The sequence below is a fragment of the Myotis myotis genome, unplaced genomic scaffold (genome assembly GCF_014108235.1).
Source record: "Myotis myotis isolate mMyoMyo1 unplaced genomic scaffold, mMyoMyo1.p scaffold_m19_p_7, whole genome shotgun sequence".
Taxonomy (NCBI): Eukaryota; Metazoa; Chordata; class Mammalia; order Chiroptera; family Vespertilionidae; genus Myotis; species Myotis myotis.
In genome coordinates, this window is record NW_023416379.1 from 22,272,749 (window position 1) to 22,294,558 (window position 21,810).

General features: G+C 36.6%; 1 protein-coding gene across 3 annotated transcripts in view; it reads left to right on the top strand.

The window, feature by feature from the left end:
* EYA4 (EYA transcriptional coactivator and phosphatase 4) overlaps positions 1-21,810 on the top strand; it is a 227,065-nt gene that overhangs the window by 18,583 nt on the left and 186,672 nt on the right. For all 3 annotated transcript variants that reach the window (XM_036318349.1, XM_036318351.1, XM_036318350.1), the window contains exon 2: positions 12,650-12,747. In XM_036318349.1, coding sequence (XP_036174242.1) covers positions 12,715-12,747 — 33 coding nt within the window. In that variant the 5' untranslated portion in view covers positions 12,650-12,714. The remainder of the gene's footprint in view (positions 1-12,649; positions 12,748-21,810) is intronic.

Sequence of the window (21,810 nt, forward strand, 5' to 3'; positions counted from 1 at the left end):
AAAATCAGTGGATTCTTTATACTCTAATGCTATAGGGAAATTTTTAGGGAGGAAAAAATGTATTCAAACTTTCCTGCATGCCTCAATTAAAATCTGGACAAATAAAATTCTCATGTTCCCAAATTTTAGGAAGACAAATAGCATTCATATTTAATTATATTTCAGTGCATATATTTAAAAAAATATTTTTATGGTTCTTTTCCAAATGTGTATCTATTTTTCATGGTGTGTTTCCTTCAATTTTGTTTTTATTTCTTTTGTCTCTTTAATTGTTTTAAGCTACTTATTATTTAATATTTTTCAGACTGTCCTGTAATCTCACATTTTTGGATTCCAGTTGTGTTGTTGAAGCTGCTGTCTCTACAGTGTTTTATTTCCTTGTGTAGCTCATTATTGTTGATGAATTTCTCTCGGAATCCTTTGGATCCTATGGAACAATTTTGCATTTGTTTCCCCTTGAGTCTAGGGATTTCAAGCTGAATCAGTCTTGCTTTTAATTTTTCACTGGAGGTTTTTTATTGCCACAGATACAGTAATAATTTAGAATTTACATTTGTGCAAGGCTGAGACTTTGATTTATCTCAAGTAATTATTATTTTTTAAAAAAATGCTTTTCTCCAAAGGCTCCATCAAATGACCAGCTGCTTGTTGAGTCAGATGGTGGGCTGAGCTTTTCTAGCCTTCCTTTGGTTAATGGGATAGATTTTTTAGATTCCCTTCTTTATGCTTTACCTCTTCTCTTTTTTTTCCTGCCCATATTCATAAATAAAGATAATGACAGCAAAAACAATAACACAAACAAATATTTTCCTCTCAACTTTTTTATATCATCAGTTTCTCAAGAATGAAGGTGTGACACCTGCTAATCATATTTACCTTAGCAGTTATATTCATTTATTTTATGTCCTATTGATTTTTCTTTTACATTATCATGCTTACCCACCTATTTTCCATGTTGTTTTTAGCCACCACATCAGCCCAGGTTCTCTTGACTTCTTACCTAGATCATCACAACAGCTTTTAAGTTGCTTCTTAGCTCCAGTTACTATTCATCTTTAAATAAAAAATCTGTAGTATGTGTGTTATTGCAGTTACATCAGATGTGCCATTTTTATTTGCACTTTAAGGCTATCAAAATATTAGTAATAACCAATTCAGAACGCCTCACTTTTTGATTGAACAGCTGGTGCCACAAGTAACTTCAAACGAGGAAAAGTATTTAGCGCTTTCCCCCAGCACGGCATCCTATAAAGCGAATCCAAAGACTATAGGGATGCCATCTGTCCTCAACCTCTTCTCTGGAGAGTTTAGCAAGTAATTGTTGTCCCATGAACTCTGAATACTCATCCTCTCTCATGTTTTATTTTTTCAAAACATGTCCCTTCTCTTTCACATGCCTATCTATAATTGTGTTATTGGCAGCATCAATCTCACAACATTGAGAAACCAATCACAACTTTGATATTATGTAGAATAGCAAACTAAAAAGGGTAAATGCTAATGACTTAAGATTTTGTTCATTGTTACAAACTTATGTGAATTCAGAGAATTGGTAAAAAACTGATGAATTTTGGCTACTATTTAAATATAGTCAGTCAGTGTAGCTCCTGGAAATCACAGGTGAGTGTAATATTCTTAGGTGAGCAGAGTTAAAAATCACTATAGTTTCACAAGAAATTGCATAGGTACTGCTTTACTATACAGTGAAAAATGTTTTAATTCAGATATGAAGAGCCAAATATAAAAGCAGAGAGTTTCTACCTGCTTAAGCAAAAACAAACAAAAAACAAACAAACAAAATTCATAGATTAGACACTGACAACAGTATGTTGATTACCAAATGGTAAAGGGAGTGGGGGATAAATGGTGATGGAAGGAGACTTGACTTGAGGTGGTGAACACACAATATAATATACTAGTACAGACAATGTATTATAGAATTGTACACGCGAAACCTGTATCATTTTATTAACCAATGTCACCCCAATAAATTCAACAAAAATTTTTAAATAAGTGTAGCACAGTGCTGATATACAACTTGAATACTCGAACAAAGATTTGGATACAAAGATGACACCATAATGAAATATAATTAAAATACTGTATTCAAAAGACATGTATTGTCATAACAAAATGTATAATGTTTCGTATAAAGGGAGGGCACATGACTTTATATAGGATCCTTTTTTGGTGAGGGAAAAATACAAAAGGTAATAATGAAAATTTTAAGATTATAAAAAGAAAAAATTCTCAGTATGCATTGTGAAATATAATTGTGAAATAGGCTGGAAGGAGTGATAGGGGCAGCAGATGTGAAGGGAAGTTGGTCTGCAGGGTAGGCCTGAGTACTTGGAGGAATAAGAAAAGTTGCTCAAGCTCGGTATTGTCTCAGAATGTTTCTGAGGGATCTTCTGGTTATAACTGTGTTTATGTTTTCTAGGATAACTAGCCAACCATCAACAATTAGCAAACACGAACACAATAGAAAACATTGGCTTGCCCTTTTTGACAAAAACCAAGAAACATAACTTTTAACTCCAGGAAATTTGTTGCCATCAAATGAAACTATCATTAATGACCAAAATGATTATCACGAAATTGAGCTTGTTATAATTGTTTAGCATGAGAAATTAACCCCATTACTACTAAACATTTTGAACTAAATGTACCATTTTGCAAAAGAACATGCTCTGTCTTTATAAACAGATCAAAAATAGTTCAGCATCTAGTTTGTAGCTTGGCTTCATTTAAGGGAATTGAAGTAAAGCAAAATGCTCATTACTGCTCACCCAGATCTGTTTCTTGGACACCTTTGCTATTTTCCTTTTGTACAAGCAGGGAAGAGAGTCACATGTGTGGTCAAAGAATGCCCATGTCCACCTTTCTGAACAGTTGGCCACAGAATTGGAGCTAGGTGTTCTTTGTGCTTTTGGCTCCCCTCTCTGGCATGCTGCCTGAGCTGTTGGAAGCAGCCAGTGCCTGACCCAGCTTCTCAGACTCATTAATGAAATTTGGAGGGTGGTGTAGATAAGTTGGTGCACCGGACATGAAAGCAATGCCCTTCTTGACAGCTGATCCCAGATATAAAAAGTTCTCAATAATGTAAGGAGAATATAAGTTGTTAGACTTCCTATACAGTTACAGTTTTATGTTAGGCAATATGTTCAATGAAGGAGAGAATTAATTGAAGACTATGAGGATAGTGCATTGAATCCAAGGAGGAATGAAACAACCAACAGCAGGAAGAGCATAGAAACAGTAGAGACTTCAGAAGTAACAAGATCCAGGTCCGTAAATTCTGCCAGAAGTTTGTTGCCATCCTTGCTTTTGCTCTACTTTCTGGGTCAGCTCCCTTCTGTCATCTCTCCCTAGTACACCAGCTATTTCCACATGGCTGTAAAGAGCTCCCAAGTTTTATATCTAGGCATCTTGCCACTGAAGGAGAACTAGCCTGATACTTTCCCGGGCCCATATCTTAAGCAATAAAAAGGGATTGTGATGAGTCATTTGATATAATTAATTTGGTATAATTGGAAAAGATCTGGGGAATCTCATGGGTTGCACACTGGATATGGATCAATGTAATAGATGTCTATTATATGTGTATAATCTACTTCCATGTGAGCAGACCTTAATTTTGTACACAGTATGTTTCTGAAAATTTACTTGGCAGTTTTTAAACCTGAAAGTCAAACAATAGATTAATTATTCTTAATTATAGAGTCCAGGAAACTTTGCATGTGTTTGTAGATTGCTGAAAGCCCTCACCTAAGTTAAAAGGGGGCTGTGCCAGAGGTTAAGTTAGGGTGATCCATTCAGGGTCTGTAGAGGGGCTGGAACAGAAGTTTGGGCAGCCTGCAATCTTTACATCATTTCCTAGGTGGACACTAGACATTTGGAACATGGGTGGGGGAGTGTATTCTCCCCCCTTTTTTCTTTGCACTGCAGCAAGAAGCAAGCATATCCTCTACTATGTGTGCATCTCACAGGAGACTCCTGTGCAGTTCCCAGGCTTTGGCTACAAGGCTCTCGGATGGTGATGATGGGTGGGGAATGGCAAGGACAGTGGAACAGGGACAGGGGGAGGAGGAAGGTGGAGCTCTCTTTCAGAACTCCCACTGCAGACAGCGGCTCCAGGGAGCAAAACACCCCACTGCTGGCTGCCCTTGACAGGACATTTTGCCAGAGGGGGATAGACACTGCCTCAATTGCAAGTCAGATTGATTAAAAATTACTGGTTCAGCCTACCGGTGCGGTTCAGTGATTGAGCATTGTCCAGGAGGTCATGATTCGATTCCCAGTCAGGGCACATGCCTGGGCTCGATCCCCAGTGTGGAGTGTGCAGGAGGCAACCAATCAATAATTCTCTCTCATCATTGATGTTTCTATCTCTCTCTCCCTCTCCTTTCCTCTCTGAATCAATAAAAATATATTTAAAAAAATTACTAGTTTATCTTAAGGATGGGCTAAAGCTCTGAACTGTTTTGAGAGAATACAGTCAATCTTTATTTTTAAACTATCACTCTGGCCTCACTTTGAAAAATGAGGTCCAGGACAGATACATGCAAAAAGTGAAACTAAACCATCAACTTACACCATGCACAAAAATAAACTCAAATGGATAAAGGACTTAAACATAAGATGGGAAACCATAAAAATCTTAGAAGAATCCATAGGCAGCAATATATCAGATATATCTCATAACAATATGTTTACCGACACATCTCCTAAGACAATGGAAACTAAGGAGAAAATAAACAAATGGGAATACATCAAAACAAAAAGCTTCTGCACAGCATAAGAAAACAACAAAATAATAAGAGAGCCAGTGCATGGGAGAACATGTTGGCCAATCTGATGTCTGATAAGGGTTGAATCTCCAAAATTTATAGGGAACTCATACAACAAAAGGAAGATAAACATTCTAGTAAAAAATGAGCAAAGTACCTAAAATAGACATCTCTCAAAAGTGAACATACAGAAGGCCAAGAGGCATATGAAAAAATGCTCAAAGTCACTAATCACCCAAGAGATGCAAATAAAAATGACAATGAGGTACCACCTCACACAAGTTAGAATGGCTATCATCAACAAATCAACTAAGGACAAGTGCTGGCAAGGATGCAGAGAAAAAGGAATCCTTGTACACTGCTGGTGGGAATGCAGACTGGTGCAGCCACTGTGGAAAACAGTATGAGTTTCCTCAGAAAATTAAAAGTGGAACTCCCGTTTAACCCAGTGATCCCATTTCTAGGAATATTTCCCAAGATATCAGAAACACCAATCAGAAAGAACATATGCACCCCTATGTTCATAGCAGCACAATTTATAATAGCTAAGATTTGGAAACAGCCTAAGTGCCCATCAGCAGATGAGTGGATTAAAAACTGGTACATCTACACAATGGAATTACTACACTGTTGTAAAAAAGAAATAATTTACCATTTACAACAGCATGGATGGAACTGGAGAGCATTATGCTAAGCGAATAAGCCAGTCAGAGAAAGATAAATATCACATGATCTTACTCATTTGTGGAATATAATGAACATTATAAACTGATCCAGAGACAGAATCATCTAACAGACCATCAAACCTTAGAGGGAAGGCCTGGGGATGTGGGGTAGTTGTGGGTAAGAGATCAACCAAAAAGAACTTGTATGCATATAAACATAACCAATGGACACAGGCAATGGTTGGGGGGAGGGGAGGGCAGTGAATCCTGGGGGTGCAGGGATAGGCTGGGAGAGGACAATGTGGGGGAAAGGGTATATATATAATACTTTCAACAATAAAGAATTTAAGGAAAAAAGAAAAATCAGGTCCAGGGAACAGGACTGAAGGAAAGGTGACCCTTAGGAGGCTGTCACTCCAGTCCAGTCAGGGGTGATGATGGCTTGAACTACTGCAGTAGCAGTGAGGAGGGGAACATGGAATGATCTGAGGGATCTCTACGAGGTATTGATACAACTTGGTAATTCATCGAATGTGGAGAGGAGTGGGCAAGGAGTCAGTGACAAAGCCCAGATGTCTGGCTTTAATGACCAGCAGAAGGCTGTGCTGTTTGTCTACATAATCCAGAGACAGGTGTAGTGTTCCACGTGTAGCTTCTGTCCTTGTCCCTCACCAGCTCTGGCACAGAGAACTCGCCCTTCACATTCACGTTTCTTCAGCAGAGGAACGCACCCTGGGCAATCTTTTCATGGAAGGTTTGATTAGAAACACAGAGGATCGGGCTACATCACACAAACTCTACAAACGTCCCTTTCTTCAAGGCACAGGGTCCCTTGCTGTCTCCACTACCTGGACCAAGCCCAAGTGCTGCATTCCATTTCTGAGAATTCTTTTTGAATTTTGATGTATAAATCTCATTATATATTTGAATTAGAACAATTCTAATTCCCTAAGGGAGGAGTTTACAGTTCACCTTAAAGTAGGGTTAAAAGAAAGGATTCAGCCAGTTTTTTGTATATTGAAAACCTAACTGTGGAAGAAATAATCAAACATGGAATGGGTGAGAGTGCTATTATTCCTGCTTTAAATTCACCTTTTCCGAAGGAATGGTCTTGAAATAGAGCTGGGAACTAGATTATTGGCCTATAAAACAGCATGAGGTTACTATTATTCCTTAATTTTATATCTTTATTATTAAGTAATACTTCTCTTACTTGATTCTGGGAGTGGTCTTGTCTTTTTCTCATATTTTTGTGAAAACTTAACGTTAAAGGATTTAGCATAACAACCATTGCTAAATTATGATGTAAAATAATACCGTGTCTGCAATTAGCCTAGGTAGTTTTACTTGGTTCAATCATATAAAATCACTGGGCTCATAATATTTTAGTACCTTAGTGTGTTTGGCAAAGAAAGAAATTCATGTTACCATAAAAATGTTAAACTAAGTAACAATTAATCTCAATTTTAAGGAAATATAAAACAAAGTATTATGTTGTAACATGGAACATTGATGCAAATAGCTCCCCAACTAGAACATTAAATAGATTCTCAACTGGTGGTTGACCTAACGAGGCTTATGCTCTTATGCTCCAATATCTTTCCTGAAGACTTAATTTCACTTGAGTGATTACCAGTGTCCTGGTGGCCTTGTAAGAAAATGATGACTTCTTCCCTGCTCAGTATTCTTATTGTAATTCTTGTTCATCCTTTCTGGTAATATTACATTGAAATCTTGATCCCATCCTAAAATGATTTCAGTATGATAACTGCATGTGTTGTGGGTTGAATTGTGTTCCCTAAACAATATGCTCCAGTTTTAACCCTCTCATCTGTGAATGTGACCTTATTTTGAAATAAGGTCTTTGCGGTTATAACCAAGTTGAGATGAGCTGTTACTGGATTAGGTTGGGCCTAAACCAATGGCTGGTTACTTGCAAGGAGAGGGAATTTTGGACACTGAGACACCCACCCATAGAAGAAGGCCCTGTGAAGAGGTGGTCAGGGAGAATACCGTGCAACAATAGAGGCAGAGATTGGAGTGATGCACCCACAAGCCAAGGGATGCATGGATTGTCAGCCAACATCAGATACTAGGAAGAAACGAAGAAGCATTCTTTTCTAGAGCCTCTGTTGTAGGCAGCGGGAATGGCACCAGGTGTCTGACTGGTGGGGTCAGACTAAACCTGGGTTCAGCAACCTGGTACTTGGGTTCTGGCTAAGAAAGAATTCAGAGCCAAGACCCAAAGTTAAGAGAACATTTATTTGGTAAATTACAGAGGTAGAAGAAGTAATTACTAGAAGAAATGGGCTTAGAAAACGAGTCATGGAGGTGACGTAAGGACCCTTGGAGCTTGGGAGTGAGGAAGCTAATGGTAATGTGTCTGGGGCAGGGAGGGCAAGGAGGGGGAGGAGGAAAGGAAGGACAGGCTTGGGAGGAAGAGCACACTGGGTCCTCCATCCTAGGGGTTTTAAGGGTGGAGATTTTAGGGGAGATCCCAGAAGATCTTAATAGAATATTCAGCAGCTTTCCAGGTGTGTCCTTTCAGGATTATGGTCTCCACTGATTTATTGGCCTGCAGGGCAAGGAGTCATTCAATGCAGCTGGTCCTGACATCAGCTATGGCTGGTTTTATTGCTTATCTGTGCCTGGAGCTGAAATACAAAGGCATAAATGTTGTCTCTAGGATGGAAAGGTCAGGGGGTCCAAATTGCTTGACCAGTGATATCCTAGGGGAGGAAAAGTCACCCTGGAGGTGAGGCCCCACCCTACAATTGATTGTCCATTGCTAGGCACCTGGCGCTTTCCACCCTGGTGACCTTCTGTACCTGACACATTGTCCTTGATCTACTTGTGTCTATCTAACTGCCTACAGCACCTCCAGAGGAAGCAAGGACCTGCCAACACTTTAATGTAGGACTTGTTTTCAGAACTGAGAGAATACCTTCTATTGTGCTAAGCCACCCAATTTATTTCTTTTACAGCAGCCCTAGGAAACTAAATCAGCTTGCTATGTTGTTAACAATTGGTTAGAATGGTTTCATTAATAATTTTATTATAAGTATTTTATTATTAGGTCATTTGAGTAGGAAAATATCTGGTGGACTAATTCTCAATATTGAATTTTCTGAAAGTGTAAAGTATTCTCATTTAGCAAATAAAATGTCCCCCAATTTTTTATTCTTACTGCTTTTATACAAAGTGAAAAGTAAAATAAAGTCAGTTATGTACTTGAACAATGTAGGACAAAACAGAATTTTTTAAAAAATAAGTACATATTTAAGACAGAATTTTCAAAAGTTAAATTACCTGGCTGTTAACTTTTTCCTTCACATCATCAGATACATTATGCATGATTTTATCCACCATTAATTGTGTAATTCATTCAATTGCTATTTATTTATTAAACTCCTACTGCTTGCTAGGCACTGAGCTAGGCACTACAGATAACACTAGTAAACATAATCAAGAGTGCCCTTGGGGGGTGGGTGGGTGATGGGAAGGGATTAATCATAGAACTTATATGCATATATGCATAACCCTTGGACATAAGACAATAATTTGGTCAAGGCTTAGGGCAGGGGCAGGCTGGAGGGGGTTATTGGGGAGAATAAGGGGACATCAGTAGTATTTTCAACAATAAAGATTAAAAAAAAAAAAAAAGAGTTCCCACCCTTAAGGAAAGTACTCTAGCTTTGAGATTTAATCCACATAGAACAGTGGTTCTCAACCTATGGGTCGTGACCCCTTTGGGGGTCGAACGACCCTTTCACAGGGGTCGCCTAAGACTATCGGAAAACACATATATAATTGCAATTGTTTTTGTGATTAATCACTGTGCTTTAATTATGTTCAATTTGTAACAATGAAATTGGGGGTCACCACAACATGAGGAACTGTATTAAAGGGTCGCGGCATTAGGAAGGTTGAGAACCACTGACCTAGAAGAAGCCACAGAGACCATTTGGAGGTTCATCTACCTAGAAAATTCATCTTCACTATAATATTTATATTTTTAACTGATCTTGTTAAACCATGTTAGCATTATTTGATTTTACTTACTATATGCTTGCTGTATTTTAGTGAGAAAAATTGTATTTATTGCATAGACAACATAAAGTCAACAATAATCAAAGTACATCAAACCAAATGTAGTATTCTTGGTCATTTTATTTAAAAAAATTGCCTTGCCCTAACTGGTTTGGCTCAGTGGATATAGCGCCAGCCTGCGGACTGAACGGTCCCAGGTTCGATTCCGGTCAAGGGCATGTACCTTGGTTGTAGGCACATTCCCAATCGGGGGTGTACAGAAGGCAGCTGATCGATATTTCTCTCTCATTGATGTTTCTAACTCTCTATCCCTCTCCCTTTCTCTCTGTAAAAAGTAAATAAAAAATATATTTTTAAAAAATTGCCTTTTAAGCAATATTCAAATTCATGTACATTAGTGTTAGCATAGCTAACATTTTGTTCTTAGTTTTCACTTAACACACAATAATTTTCACCCTTCCATTTTTAATAATCATTCTTTTGAGTTATTAAATAACATTATATTAAAATGGTTGACCATAATTTGTTTAATCAATCCAATGTAAAGATGAGGCTGTTTTCAGTTTTTATTATGAATAAAACTAGTGAATACCTGGTGACTTTTTGTAGGGGAATTTTACTTCTTAGGACAGTTAATTTTGGATAAAAGAGTTTAAACATATTTATAGTATTTAAAATGCAGTGACAGATTGCTTTCTAAAAGTGTTAGACAACTTGATATTATTGAAACGTGGGATTCGAGGTGCAGACTTCTCTTCTCATGGGTTCTTGTCCAGTGAAAATGAAGATTAAATTTGTGGACTAACAGATATCTTTTTTTGCTTTCCCCCCCCCCAATAACAGATATCTTTAATAAAAATGTGGAAGTTTATTGGAAGCATATACAAACTCCATCTGGGCAGGGGTGTCCCAAAAGGGGTCCCCTGGAGAGGGGCCCTCAAATGGGAAAAGCCTACTTTCTCTCTCTCTCTAATGGGGCAAAAATCTAAATAATCTGAATCTGTAAAATCTGAAATCCGCCAAGTCTCTTTGTCTCTGGGTTTATAAAGGCTGCAGCTCTTTGTCTGAATATGACCTTTTCTAATTGGACTCTTTCTAAATTTAGGACCCCCTTGCTTTCCTCATTGTTCACTCCGCAAGGCCAAAGCCTACGTGGTGCCCCCCTCTTTCTTTCCCCTTATTTTGCAACATTCCTTTATCCTCTGAAAATATATTTCCTATTTCCCTAACCTGAATCATAATCACCAGCAATTGAATGAGGACACCATTTTTTGCACTGTATCCTTTCTGACAATGGGTACTAATGTTTAAATGCTTTGGTATTGATATGTATACAGTAATCCAAAATGCACATCTGTTGCTTAAGTTTACATATTTTTTGAATTGTGAGAGTGAAGACTTTTCCATATGTTTGTTTACTGTTTCTATTTTCTTATAATGATTTGTGTTTTCATATTCTTGCTTAATTATTTAATAGGCCCTTAAACTTTTTCTTACTGATTTCTTTGTTTCCAGCATCACGTTTATAATATATATTGAAGCTATTTTCTGTTATGTATTGTGTCCTTTTACTTTTTGGGCTGTTTTTATGTATTCAGAAATGCAAAGTTTTTGTGTTGTTTTTATGTAGCTGAATCTATTGTCCCTTCCCTTTGTGTTTTACTATCCATCTTACCCATTTATCTGTTAGAATAAAAAGAAACATCGGAGTCTCCACTTCAGGAGAGTACTTAGCTAATTTGCTGCCCAGGTAGTGGGGAGAAAATGATTTTAAAGATGATTAGCCACAGTTCCACCTGGGAGAACAGAGGGAGGGCATGAGAGTCAGGCCAGTGTGGAGTCTTAGCAGGTCAGCATCAGTTAGACTGGTGACTTACATCACTACCATGTGCTCCATGTCCAAGGTGAGCCTGAGCTGGAGTGGTCCTGGTCACCAGGGATATTTTCATGTACCTTAATTTTGATTATTATTTGTGTATGTGTATTCAAGGACATACTAGTAGTTGTTTTTATTTTTGTGTGTGTTATATTCATTGCTTCTATTTTAAAATCCTCCTCCTCTATCTGAGAATTAAAAAAAATAGATATGCCTATTTTCTAGAGTTTTTTTAAACTTTATGTTACTGGTAAAAATTTCAATGTATAGTATAGAGCAAAGATGAACTTTTTTTGAATAGTAAACTGATTGTATTACCATAGTTAATTGACCAGTGGTCCTTCTCATATACAGGGTGGGACAAATGTAGGTTTATAGTTGTGAGTACATGAAACAGAGTTTTTCTTGTATTATTATTTATTAATTATTGTATTATTTTCCATATGAAAAACTATAAACCAACTTTTGCCAAACCTGTATATTTATGATATTGTCTTTATCATAATAATCTTATTTTATTCTCTTTTTAAAATTGAGAATGTATTTTGTAACATTATATTATTTAGAACGGAATAATGATCATCTGTTAATTCAGATACATTTTCCTCAATTAGAAATCTGTCATATTAAAATATACACTTATTTTCTCAATTTTATATACTTTACAAAATGAATGGCTAATGCAGACTTAATTTTTAATCCATCAGTTGTTCAATGAAAGACTTCTCAGCAAACTAGTGGACTTAGTGTTTATTCATACTGTGTCTCCAAAGTTGTCCTCAGATATTTTTGATTATGTGTAGGAGTCCTGAGTAGCTGTTTACATATCTCAAATTAACCATGATGTGATTTCCAAGATCATTATTTCTTTCAAAACGAGGACAATATTAAAATTTTGTTAAAAATAATTCTACAGATTACCAGCTATCATGTAAATAAATCATAGGTGTTTTTTTAATAATTTCGCAAACAGCCGAAACCGGTTTGGCTCAGTGGATGGAGCGTCGGCCTGCGGACTGAAAGGTCCCAGGTTCGATTCCGGTCAAGGGCATGTACCTGGGTTGCGGCCATATCCCCAGTGGGAGATGTGCAGGAGGCAGCTGATCGATGTTTCTCTCTCATCGATGTTTCTAGCTCTCTATCTCTCTCCCTTCCTCTCTGTAAAAAATCAATAAAAAATATATTTAAAAAAAAAATAATAATTTCGCAAACAAATGGAAAAGGTAACTATTTCATTTTTCTCTTTTGTTTCCATCTTGTTGCTTTAGATAGTCCATTTTTAATCGAAGGAGGCTGCTTCTACTTGGGGTGGCAGGAGACGTGAGAAAACCCCATGGAAGACTCCCAGGACTTAAATGAACAATCAGTAAGTCTTAATTCAATCTCAAGTTTGCTGAAGAAAGTTGAGGTACGACTACTCAAAATCATACTGAAAGGAATATATTGTAAAAAGCAAGTTTTTAAAACATATTTCTAGTTGATTTTTGAATCCTCTTTTAAGATCGTAAAACACACCTTTGGGAATGTATTGTGTTCGTGCTTACGATTGTGGTCTCCCTTGACTGTCTACTTACTTGTTAAGCCACTGCCAGAAAGACCAGGAAATTGAAATCATGCTAAATATTTTAGACAGTATAAAGAATTTCATACATTTCTGTTATTAGTTTTATTCCAAATGTGCTCAGATAGTGCATCTGTTGTTGAATGTTAGACGTATAAAAAGAGAAAGTATTTTACTAGCATGCCTATTGTTCATTTCAAGGGTGGCAACCACAGTCCTCAAGGGTTTCCTATTTTGCTAAGCTCTTTGCAGAGTGAAGAGTGTGCAAGATTGCTGGCAATCATTCTAAGATTATGATTTTTTTTAGAAAAGATATATATGGTATTTTCTCCTAATTCATTAGTAGTGTCTCCATGAGACTAGTTCTTTACTGTGTGGAACTGGAGTCAATGGGAGGTCTTTCCACATACTCCCACACTACTGCCAACTGTGGTCCATGCTGTTCTGTTCACAGACAACTAGTGATGTCACAAGTAAGGAGACAGGTGTACCTACCACGTGTGTGTTACGCTGATTGATGCCTTTTTTTATTGCTTATGTGATCATGATTTGATCTGAGAGTCTAATGTTTCTATCAGGCAACAGAGGGCAGTGTGTTTGTGTGTAATAATGTGGTTTTAGAAAAGATTTCTTTGATGGGTTCAGTTTTAAAATACAGAGGTATATGTGTTCTGAAGTATACATGCCATTCCAAGATAATTTAATTTTTCCATTATTTTATTTAAAAGAAATGATAATTGAGTCCTCACATACACACAGGAGCATTGTTTAATTTCATCATAAATTATTATTAAATTTCACTTAGAATCAAAATGTAAGAAAAATTATAAAACCATAAAACTATAAACAATCTGTCAAGTGGTAGAGATATTATTCTTCCAAATTGCCTGACCTTTTACAAATGGCAATTGGGAGACTGGGGTTTCAAAGTAGTTATTTTTTTTTTTAAATTCTGGTTATTCATCGCATGGATGATAGCAGGATGATATGTCACCCATGCTATTGCATGTTTATGGATCCTATGGTGTCAGAGTCTATGTCACCATGTATGTACCTGAGTGAATAATGATGTCCTCTTAATGGTGATGCTTCATGAGAGGGCTGCTGTTGATTTGTACTTTGTTCTGACAAACTGAGGGTTACCTTAAAGTGTGTGTGTGTGGGGGGGAGGGCTGGTGGTGGTGTTAGATTGACCAATTGTCCCAGGTTTCCAGAGACCCAGGGGTTTCCCAGGTCATGGAACTTTCAGAGCTAAAGCAGGTAGAGTCTGGGATGGTTGATCCAGCTAATCACCCTAGGGTGTGTGTGCACTCAAGAACGAATTTTTGTTTTTAATACAGTGGAGGTTAAAGATAATAAGTTTTATGTTTAACATTGGAGTGAGGTTATTACCCAAAGTGCTTCATACAACCTTTTGCAAAATGAATCCCAGTACTTTAGACCAAATACTGGTTTCCTCTTAGTGATATTTTAGAGTCCTGAGCTCAGTATTTTAAAAAAAATTAAATGCCCGGCCAGTGGTTGAGCATCAGCCTATGAACCAGGAGGTCACGGTCCATTCCCGGTTGGGCCTATGCCCAGGTTGTGGCTTGATCCCTTCTGTGGGACATTCAGGAAGTTGATGATTATTCTCTCACATCATTGATGTTTCTATCTCTCTCTCCCTCTCCCTTTCTCTCTGAAGTTAGTAAAAATATATTTTTTTAAAAAAAATTAAGTTTCTGCTGTTGTTCATGTGCAGCCAGGTTTGAGAACCAGAAATCTAGGGTGACCTTATGGTCTCTCTGCTTGAACCCAGCTGCTGAATTTGTGGTGAGAATGGAAGAGATATTAAAAGAAAAATGATCCTCACTGTCTGTTTCTCTTCCCCTTTCTGACAATGAACTCTTCACTTGAGGGTTATTGAAGCTGCTGATCTGTGCAGTGGTTTGTTAGGCCATCAAGCATCAGTGCTTCTGGTTTAAACCACAGGGAGCTTAACGTTTGTGTCAAGTGTTAATGGATTAATGATTCTAATTTATAAACATCGAAAATCCTTCCTCCTTCAACATCATTAGACATAGAAGACCAAAGGCCAATCTTTTGATCTTACACATGTGCGAAGGGATGCTTGGGACTGTTAAGTGACTTCCCCATGTTGGCATGGCTGGTGAGCATCAGAGTTGGGACTTCACGCAGGTCTTCTGACTCCAAGTCCAAAGCTCTCTTCATAATGTCAACATGACTTATCACTTTTGAGTTTTCTTATCTTGACATTCATCACTATCGAAATGTCAAAGAAGTCAGAATTAATCTCCTTTACATTGAAATGATTTCTATTTGAATGAAATATTTAAATTACTTTAAATCTTGCATTGTATATTACTGTCTCAAGACTTTTTGAAAAAAGATAGTTAGTATTTATTAAGATGTAAAACAAATAGGGTAGAATTAAAAGAAAGTGCATAATAAGATGAAAGGGAATTCACTTAGATTATAGTTATTTTACTTAAAGAAGAATTCTTTCTCTAGGCATTGGCCTAATAATTGGTGTCATTTATTGTGCAAATACACTCCATCCAGCATTTTCCATATATTCTCTCCAGTCCTTACTATGTCTTTGCAATGTAATTGCTATAGTCACCATTTTACAGTAAAAGAAACTGTGCATAGAGAGCAGCCTGGTCAAACAATAGTTAGCTGGCAGAGATTAGAATTGAACCCACTTTTATCTGGTCCTAAAATCTATAATAGATTTTTTATGATACAACATAGTATAGTGGTTTAGGGATTGAACTCTGAAATCAAACATCCCTGAAACTTGGCAATCTTTGGGGAATTAATTAAACTTTTCTTCATCTGTGGAGTGGGGAGGTTAACAGAAAGAAATTATATGGAAAATTTAGCACATGCTTCACTTAGAATAACAACTCAATAAATGTTAGCTATTGTTACAGTTAACCTGACGAATTCAGGCAGTCTTTAATAAGTATGCATTCATTCTTACATATGCAGCTACCTTCTGGCACATCCCTGCCTGCAAGTACGTAAATCTATAAGCTCAGTAGATAAAAACTGAACTCACTAGCTCTCTTCTCTTTCAATTTTTCTCCATTTCTCCTCTGTTTTATTACTTCTGTGGGTGGCATCATCAGCCACTGACTAAGTTAAGTCAGAAAACAAGTAGTCATCCTTTTCTCCTTCATCCCCATCTCAAAGTCCAGCCCATTTTTAATTTTTAATCTTTCAGAGCTATTGTTTTTGCTTCAGCTCCTTATTTTGGATCTTTATTTTACCTCTTGAATATCTTTAAATTAGTTCTAGAGTGGTCTTTCTAAAATACATACCTGATCATATCACTGTTCTACTTAATATTCTGCCCAGGCCCTTTCTCGCCCTCAAGAGAAGGTCCCAAGTGTAGTAAAGCACATAGACTTAATTGCTTACCTGAAACTCACCAGTGTTATTTCTGGCTTCTTTTGGTTCCCTGAATCTCTCAGGGTCTCTGAGGTTTTTATGCCTTTGCTAATGCCTCTTTCCAGATGGGCCCCTTCCCCACCAGGGTAATTTGTAAATCTTGAAGACTCAATATGGGTTTCACTCCCTCTGAGCAAGCCACTCCGACAGCCTCCTTCTTTCCCATGCTCTTAGCCTCTGCAATATACTTCCATATCTTTGGGCATTTACCTCTATCCCAGGACGTACCCACAGAACTAAAGTCTTACCTGTTTATTTGCTTCTGTACTAAATTATAAACTAATTAAGAGTAATAGCAGGTCTTGTTCACCTTGTATACTTATTCAATAAATCTTTTCTTCAAAAGCTTTTATATACTGTTAGTAAGGCATGCTAATGAATAGCCTGACAAATTTTATATAGCCAAAATGTTATTGAGTTATGAATTCACATTTCACTTACATTTTTAAAAATTGCATAAAATATGTAATATTAGTTTAACAGTATGTGATCAAAACAAAGTTGGGTCCTTAAACATTGTATTCTGCATTTTATATGTATCTTATTTTGTAGCCTGGATTAGAGATTCTAGGGAATTTTAAGAGGTGAGCAATTAACTAAGATTTAACTTTTATGTTTGCCTGAAATTTTGTATTGGGACTTCATAATTACTTAGAAGCAGTTTAAGTTATATCTGATTATAGCTTACTACAGTTTTTAACTACAAGTTGCTCATTAATTGAAATAAATATGAATCAAATTATACATAGCAGTATCTATATTAATAACCAGAAGATCCTTTGATACTGTGAAATATTTATTAAAATAAGGACTAAGTAATATTTGTTGTTTTTATAGCTTTTATAAGAATTCTTACACATCAAGATATTTTAAAGTTCTATTTTGGTGGTGTTGAATATGCCCCCAAATTTTTTCAGGTCTGATTCATTCATATCTAAGTGAAAGAGGGAGTCTGGCCTCAAATTATCATCAAGGAGGAAGGTTTGGAAAAAAAAGTATCTTTTGTTAATTTTAGGAACTATGTATTATGCCATAAAACATTTGTTGCTACCAAGTAAAACAAGGTAAAATGAATAAGTTGCAGTTTACAGTAAGTACTTTCCCTAATATTAAATACTAAGAGCCTGATTATTCCTACATAGGTCAATATTGGTACTGATCAGTTAACTTAAATTATTGATGACATGTTTTAGTTAGTGAGGTCTAAATTCATTCACATCTATTGGATCCATGTTATATTTTTTCAGAAATACATTTAGAAATTCATATGTATTTATAGATATTAATAGTATTTATGTTCTTGCATAAAACCTAATAGCAATAATGCATATTAAAATTCTCAAGTTAGTTTAATAAATTAATCTTTCTGCCTCTGTATTTCTCCCTTAGAATTCCAAATGGCTTCAAATTATTACTCTATACCATATATAATACTATATATAGAGAGATTCTATAGTATCATCTTTGACTATAGCCATGAACCCATTTTTAAAATCTATGCTGCTGTCTGAGCCATTTAGGCAGGTTTCTAGCTATTGTATGAATCAAATACATCATCCAACTTATCATTGAGATGTAGAGCTTCAGAATCATCAGTTTCTCTCAGTGTTTCAACACTATGCTAGAAAACATTTTGATTAGTTTGTTTAAATCATTTTTTTCATTTTTGATCAAAATCATGAAATGCTATTCTTCCATTGCTTTTTTCTTAGGTACTCTAAATCAATTTGAGCAGCATGCATACTTTTATTTTTATTTTTTTGTTGTTAAAATATAATCAAAATCAGATATTTTTTTTTGAGGCTTAAAATCTGTTGGAAGAATCTGTCCTTTAAACTAGCCAAAATAATCATGTTTACAACATGTATTTTTTACACCATGCAAATGGACAACATACTTGAGAGTGCAATCGGATTCTGCTTAAAGCTAACATTATTTTCATAACTGTAACTCAATGGCCAATTACAGTTTTACTTTACAGTTGTATAATGGAATACCTACACTGTGAAATTACAAAGTAGATACCTTAAATATATTTTAATTTTTATTAGTCATTAAGATTTATTCTTTCATTTTAAATATTTTTTAATTCTGAATTTTTATATTTTTCATGATTTTGTAAGGATTCATAAGAAAATTCCATTAATTATTATCTCCAATGATTTTCTCAAATTACAATTTAATTTATTACAATGTTTTCAAAAAATTTGGAACACATATATATAGAGAGGGAGAACCCCAGATTGTACAGAATATGGCTTGTTATCACGTACGATTTTCTAGAATGTAAATATTGGCCTTTTCTTCTGTCAGCTCTAATCAGTTGGTAGCAGCTGCCTATGTTGAGAAGGGACCTAAAGCCACCTTGTGGCTCACTGAAAAAGTAACATATCTATTTAGTGCCATGGACTTGGTAAGGAGGAGGGTAGCACCGGAGCCCCATACCTGCTGACCCTGGGCTTTGGCAGCAGCTTGGAGCACTCTGTTTGAATAGTATAGATGTAAATAAGAGCTGTGAAATCTTTGGGTGCCAAAAGTCTTTCATCTAAATTTACAACTTACATGTGGTATATTAATTGTCCAGTAACTCTCCCTTATCCATTAAAATGAAAACAACTGTTTATGATAGAAATGTCATTTGTTTATTTCATGTTTTTATAATCTTTCTTGAATTATAATTCACTTTTTATTTCTTAATTTTTTATTTTCCAATTACAGTTTCCATTCAATATTATTATTATTTTAATTAAATTTTATTGGGGTGACATTAATCAACATGATCATATAGGTTTCATGTATGGATTACTAACACAGAAAATCTGTATATAGGACCATGTACCCACCACCCAAAGTCAAATCTCCTCCTGCCCCTCATATTAGGTGGGGGGGAAAGGGGTCAATATTATTTTGTATTAGTTTCAGGTGCACAGCATATGGTTAGGCATATACTTTACAGTGTTCTCCCTGATATTTCCAGTACTCATCTGGCATCATACATAGTTATTACAATATTGTTGACTAAATTCCCTATGTTGTATTTAACATTCCCGTGACTACTTTGTAACTACCAATCTGTATTTCTCAGTCCCTTCACATTCTTCACCCAGTCTCTCAACCCACCTTATAATCTTTGAGAAATGGGAAAAAATGAAAGTAATATAACTTTGGTATAAGCAGTGATGGGAAATGCCCGGCCTGCGGATCATATAAGGCTCATGAAATCATTTTGTTTGGCCCTGCCAAGGCATTAAGGGTGAGTTAATTAAATGTTTGACCAAATATAGCAGGCTAATTCTTAAGTTGATTATTCTGTATGGCCCGCAAATGATGTTATAAATATCTGAATGGCCCTTCGCAGAAAAAAGGTTCCCCACCACTGCTAAAAGGTATAGAGCAAGTAGAAATGTTCACTGATATAAAGAGTAACATTCATTTGAACTCATTTTACTTATTAGCCACCACCGTTTTATTATATAACGTATACTACTTAAAGTTGCATTCATGGATAGGCACCAGTCACCACCAACTGCTGCTTTATGGGATTCATCTCATGGACCTTTACAGCAGCCCTGTGTGGCAGGCTCTGTCATAAGCCCAGTCCAAAGAGAGCATGCTGAAGCTGAGCTTAGAGATCTTATTCAAGGTTGTGATAGCTAGAAAGCTGGGCTGATGGAATGCAAGCTCACATCGTCTTATTCCAGAATCCATGCTGCTGAACACAGCATTTTACCTGCTTTGATCTACTTATATGGTTTTCAGACCCTTCGGTACATTTGGTGTTTTAAAAGAATCTATTAAAACTCCCCTTGATCTCAACTTATTTAAACAAAGAGCAAAGGTTTTAAATATCATGGGTAAGAAACGTAAGTTATTCCCCCATGAATACAAACCAACTGTACAATCATCATTAGTAAATATTTTGAACAGGCAGTTATAAGATAGCAGAATATGTAAAAGTTGAGTGAAAATTCAACAAATTAATTAAATATTTAAAGCTTCCTCACTCTCTGTCAGGAACTCTGCTAAACTAACAATTAAAATATAAAGTACAATTCCTGTCCTCCCCAAAATTTCAGTTTAGCATAAGATTGTAAAATGTTATGTCAAGTTCTAAAGTTATTTTTAAATGAGATTTGGACAGTGGATATTCAGTGAATAATGGTGGAGAACAGCTATATTTGAAGCATGGTTTTAGGTGTTGGAAATGCTTGATGGACAAAATGGAGACATTGTTATTCTAATGGAGCTTATATGTAGTGGAGAGAACAGTAATAAATACAGTATGCTGGATAGTACTAAGTGCAAGGAGAAAAATGAAACAAGCAGGGAGGAGGATAAGAAGTTCTGGGGTCAAGCTGAGTGGGTGGGGAAAGCTACAGTTTTTGGAGAGTAATCAGGGGGATCTTACTGAGAAGGTGCCATTTGTGCAAAGATTTGAAGATGAAGGAACAAGTCCGTGAATATGGGGGTGGGGGAAATTTGCTTTAGAATGAATAGCAAAAACTGAGGTGGCGGCAAGCCAGTGGCATCTATGTTCAAGGAACAGAAAAGAGGCCAGCGTTGGTGGCGGCAGTGGAGAAAACGAGGCAAGGATAGGAAGTTACCAGGATGTAGAGATGGAGGAGTATGGACTGTGTAGGGTGTTCTAGGCGTTATAAAAGCTTGAGCTTTTCTCTGAGTGGCATGTGAAGCAATGGAAGAGCTTAGGGATGGCATGATGTAACTTAAGTTTTTAAAAGAGCACCCATCTGCAATGAAAATAGTTGGTGTGATGACAGGAGTAGAAACCAGGCTATTGTCAGTATCCAGGTGTGCAAAGGACAAGATAGCAGTGGACATGCTGAGGATTGGATGTGAATTGTGAAACAGGGGAGTCAAAGATGACTTCAAGGTTTGTATCTTGAGCAATGGGAAGAAGGTGATTGACTTTGACTGAGATGGGATGACTTAGAAGGAACAGATTGAGGGTGGAGATAAGGAGTTCAGTTTTAGACACGGTGGCAGAGACGTTCCGCGTTTTCACCAATTCCATCTCATACAACTTTTTTTCTGCTGCACTAAGGAGTACACTCCCTAGCCTCCTTCTTTTAATCAGGACCATTAACTAGTTCTGGCACATAAAATGCAAGGGAGAGGTTGTGCACACCAGTTCCAGGCTGAGGCAGTGGGAAGAAGCCTCTCCATGATCCTTTGGGCTCTGTGTTCTCCTAGTGTGAAGAACGAGGAGGAAGCCTCAGGCTAAGATGGCAGAGAGACTGAAGAAGGCTGGATTTCTGAGGCACTGCATGGAGGATAGAGTCCCAAGAGAGTATTAAGCTACTGAGTTAACAGAGACATATTAAATTTTACCTGATATGAGGCAAATGTGTGGAAACGTTGGGCAGTCAGTTAGATGTAACCATTTGGAACTCA